A 4,162-nucleotide genomic window follows, 5' to 3' on the forward strand; every position below is an offset into this window, starting at 1 on the left:
GGGGGGCGCCGCTCCGCGCCTCGACCCTGCTCTTTTCCCCCCTCCCCCCAGCCAGGAGAGCCGAGGCTTCTCGGGCTTTGGAGACGGCGGACGAACCAACCGCGACTGCCGGCCGCCCCGGGTCAAGGACTTGCCCCACCCGTGTCCCCCCACCACCAGGCGCTCCCAACTCACTGGTGAGCGCGGGGACCCGGGCGCTGGATGCGGGGGCGGCCGCGATGGCCCCGCGCGCGGGACAGCCGGGGCTCCAGCGACCGATGCTGCCGGGGCTGCTGCTCGTGGCGGCGGCGCTGAGCCGGCCCGCCGCGCCCTGCCCCTTCCAGTGCTACTGCTTCGGCGGCCCCAAGCTGCTGTTGCGCTGCGCGTCGGGCGCCGAGCTCCGGCAGCCGCCGCGGGACGTGCCGCCCGACGCGCGCAACCTCACCATCGTGGGCGCCAACCTGACGGTGCTGCGCGCCGCCGCCTTTGCCGGCGGGGATGGGGACGGGGACGCGGCCGCGGACGGGGAGGAGGCGGCGGCGGCGGTGGGCGTGCGCCTTCCGCTGCTGACCGCGCTACGCCTCACGCACAACAACATCCAGGTGGTGGAGGACGGCGCCTTCGACGGGCTGCCCAGCCTGGCGGCGCTCGACCTCAGCCACAACCCGCTGCGCGTGCTGGGCGGCGGCGCCTTCCGCGGGCTGCCCGCGCTGCGCTCGCTGCAGCTCAACCACGCGCTGGCGCGGGGCGGCCCTGGGCTGCTGGACGCACTGGACGCCGCGCTCGCCCCGCTGGCCGAGCTGCGCCTGCTGGGCCTGGCGGGCAACGCGCTAAGCCGCCTGCCGCCCGTCGCGCTGCGCCTGCCGCGCCTCGAGCAGTTGGACGCGCGCCTCAACGCGCTGGCCGGCCTGGGCCCCGACGAGCTGCGCGCGCTCGAGCGCGACACGGGCCTGCCCGGGCCGCGCCTGCTGCTCGCCGACAACCCCCTGCGCTGCGGCTGCGCCGTGCGCCCCCTGCTGGCCTGGCTGCGCAACGCCACGGAACGCGCGCCCGACGCGCGGCGGCTTCGCTGCGCCGGCCCGCGGGCGCTGCACGACCGGCCTCTGCTGGACCTGGATGAGGCGCGGCTGCGCTGCGGCCGCGGCGACCCCGACGGGCGCGGGGAAGAGGAGGAAGCGGCTGGCCCGGAGCTGGAGGCCTCCTACGTGTTCTTCGGGCTGGTGCTGGCGCTCATTGGCCTCATCTTCCTCATGGTGCTCTACCTAAACCGTCGCGGCATCCAGCGCTGGATGCGCAACCTGCGCGAGGCGTGCCGGGACCAGATGGAGGGCTACCACTACCGCTACGAGCAGGACGCCGACCCGCGCCGCGCGCCCGCCGCGCCCGCAGCCTCGCGCGCCGCCTCCCCCGCCTCCGGCCTCTGAGCGCCTCCACCTGGAGCCTGCCCCGGTCCGCCTGGGCCCGGATGGCAGGCTCCCTGCTGGGGGGCGCTCCGAGCTGCACCCCTCGCCCTGTTCTCCGGGCGCTCCCGCGGTCAGAGGCCCGGAGACGCCCCTTCGAACTGCAGAAACCCCGCCTGCCCGCCCACCGCAGGTTCTGAAACGGAGACCGAGAAAGCCCGGTTCCCTGCCGGGGGCCCCTGTCTTTGGATCTGAGAGCTCGGACGGAGACCGGCTCCACCAACTCGTGCTTGGCACTCGGGCGCCGCAAACGAGGCTCTACGGACTCCCAGCCTTGGCCCCGGCCTGGAGCTCTCTCACGCCTCCTGGTCTCATCAGAAAGTTTCGTGGACCCGGAGACCCTTGTCCTGCGTGGAGGCCAACATCCTGGGGCTCTCAGGGTTGGGTGCATTTCGTGCCCCTGCCTCCCTCTCCACCCACCACCCCAGCTCTGCTCAGGTCCCTCCCAGGCTTAGGGCTCAGCGCCTAGTCTGTCTCTCTTCCTTCCGGGGACAGGCACCCCGCTCCAGCCTCAGCGTGGAGCCATCCGCAGCCTCTCCCGCTATCCCCTCCACCCCCTTCACTGCACATCCCGCATCTCAGCCTCTCAGCTCTTCCCCCCCATCATAGCATCATTGCCCCACCCAAGTTTCAGGCTCTCACCGCCCCTCCTACCCCCACATTTAGGGGTCATGGTGCGGTGAGGGGTTCACCCCTGGGATGTGCTCAGCCCCTCCCCTCGTCCTCCCGGGATGCGGTTTGCAGTCCTCAGGACAGGTGCGGGTGCCAGCCACCCCCAGAGCCTACGGACAGATCCCCGTGGGAAGGTGGGAGTCCTGGGTGTGTGATGCTGCGGCCTGAGAGCCCGGGTCACCCATGCACTGTGGCTCGGAGGAGGGCTGGGGGCTGCTGACTGCTGTCCTCCCTGGGGAGTCCTTGCCGCCAGGACCCCCAGGCTGCACCCTGCCCCTGGAAGGGAAGGGGGCCTTTGCTCTTGTCTCAGGCACAAGCCCTCCTATTCAGGGCCAGAGCCTCAGCGCCCTGCCTTCTGCATGATCCCAAAGCACAAGTGTGGAGTGGGGAGGGTCCACCTCTCCCTGCCTCCCACCCCTAGGTCAGGCAGAACGGCTGGCCTGTGCTGCCTCTGCACACAGGAAGTCCCCTTCCCTCCTCTGACGTCCTGGCTTGAGGCCTGCCTTCCTGCCCCCACCCAAGAAATCTGAATCTCCCTTGGGCAGTTTTCTATAAAGTCTGCAATAATCTCCAACCCTCTACCCTTGGAAGCGGTGCTGTGTCATTCCTGCTGCCCCCGGAGCGCTGGGGGTGGGGGGTGGGGGAGACACCTGGGAGGAAGCAGTTTGGGTTTGAGGTGCGGGGGTGTGGTTCTGGAATGCAGGAGAAATGGGCTCTGACTGTGCCAAGCAGGAGTGGGGCTGGATATGAGGAGGGACTTCCCGCTGAGATGGCAATGCCCAACCGGCCAGTCTGAGATGGGGTTAGGACAGCCGGGGTGGGATCCTGCACTTCAGACGCCAGCCTCAGGCCAGGCCACCAGGGCGGAAGGTCTGCTGTTAATCAGACAGGGAGGGATCACCCCTCTGCTGTACCCTCTGACGCTCCGTGTCCCGGGTCCCTCCTGGCTACAGGGGCAAGAACTGATGCTGGGTGCGTGAGAAGCAGCAACTAGAGGTGAGGGGTGCATCAAACACAGAGAGCCGGGGCCCCTGGCGGCTCTGAGGCAGGAGGGCTGGGATGGGGGTCTTGTCTCCTGCCTGCAGCTCTCCAGGCTCACTCTGTTGACATTGGGGTTACAGAAGTCTGGAACTCTGGCATCTTAGAATCTTAGGCCCACACGATTTGAGAGCTTGTGCCTTGTAAGCATGGCAGGGCAGCCTCCTCAAGGAGCCCCAGCAACAATGGGGAGCTCGCCCACTCCTCCGCTGAGCACCCTTGTCTGGGACAGAGGAGCCTGGGTGGGGGGAGCCCCTGACAGCCCCAGCTCTGCCCAGGGACCAGGATGGAGCCGCGCAGAGAGGAGATAGTACATGAGTCTCCTACCCCAGCAAGTGCCCTGGCCCTTCTCTCATGAGAAGAGGAGCACTCCCCTCTGTCAGTGGCCCTCACCGGGCGCCCTGACAATTCCCTAGGAGCAAGCAGTGGCTGTCTGCCGAACACAGAGATCCGTATCTCTAAAAGATCACCTCCCTGGTTCCAAACACGTGCCCTCCGGTAATGTAGCCTGAGTCTGCTATAAACCCTGGCAAATAAAACATGCTATTAGCCGCAAGTTTGTTGTCAGCAAAAATCTTCAAAGCTCTATTACGAGAGCTACTGCTAAGTATCAAGTTAGTGTTGTCCACAACAAGGACTTGAGTGCCTACTGATTGCCTCCGTTTACCTCTAGTGCCATTGGCTGATGCCTGTTTGATGTCATCTCTGGGTCCCCCCCCCCCCCCCCGCGTGCCTGGGATCTGTCAGTGACTGTTGGCCGGTGGGGCCACCAAAGGGTCCCAGGGTCCCCAGCCTTGTGTGTTCTGCAGATCCAGCCTTTACTGAGAAGCTAATGACCCAAGGTCTGGAGAAAGACAGCCCAGGAAACTGTGAGAGCTCTGAGGAAGGGCTGCTGGCCCAGCCTGGAGACTTCTCAGAGAAGTCACATTTTAATTGAGTTTCCAAGGATGAATAGGAATGTGCAGAACAGAGAGAGATCAGAGGCGGAGACTTGCACAAAGCCCTGGAGGCAG

General features: G+C 66.7%; 1 protein-coding gene across 1 annotated transcript; it reads left to right on the forward strand.

Moving 5' to 3' along the window:
• The first annotated feature begins 218 nt into the window (after positions 1-218).
• On the forward strand, positions 219-1,403 carry TPBGL (trophoblast glycoprotein like). The gene has a single exon (XM_062198262.1). The coding sequence runs from the start codon at positions 219-221 to the stop codon at positions 1,401-1,403; it is 1,185 nt and encodes a 394-aa protein (XP_062054246.1).
• The last annotated feature ends 2,759 nt before the right edge of the window (positions 1,404-4,162 follow it).

This window comes from Lepus europaeus, chromosome 7, assembly GCF_033115175.1.
Source record: "Lepus europaeus isolate LE1 chromosome 7, mLepTim1.pri, whole genome shotgun sequence".
Classification (NCBI taxonomy): Eukaryota; Metazoa; Chordata; class Mammalia; order Lagomorpha; family Leporidae; genus Lepus; species Lepus europaeus.

Coding starts and splice junctions, on each gene's coding strand:
- TPBGL (XM_062198262.1), top strand. CDS start 219: ATGGCCCCGCGCGCGGGACAGCCGGGGCTCCAGCGACCGATGCTGCCG.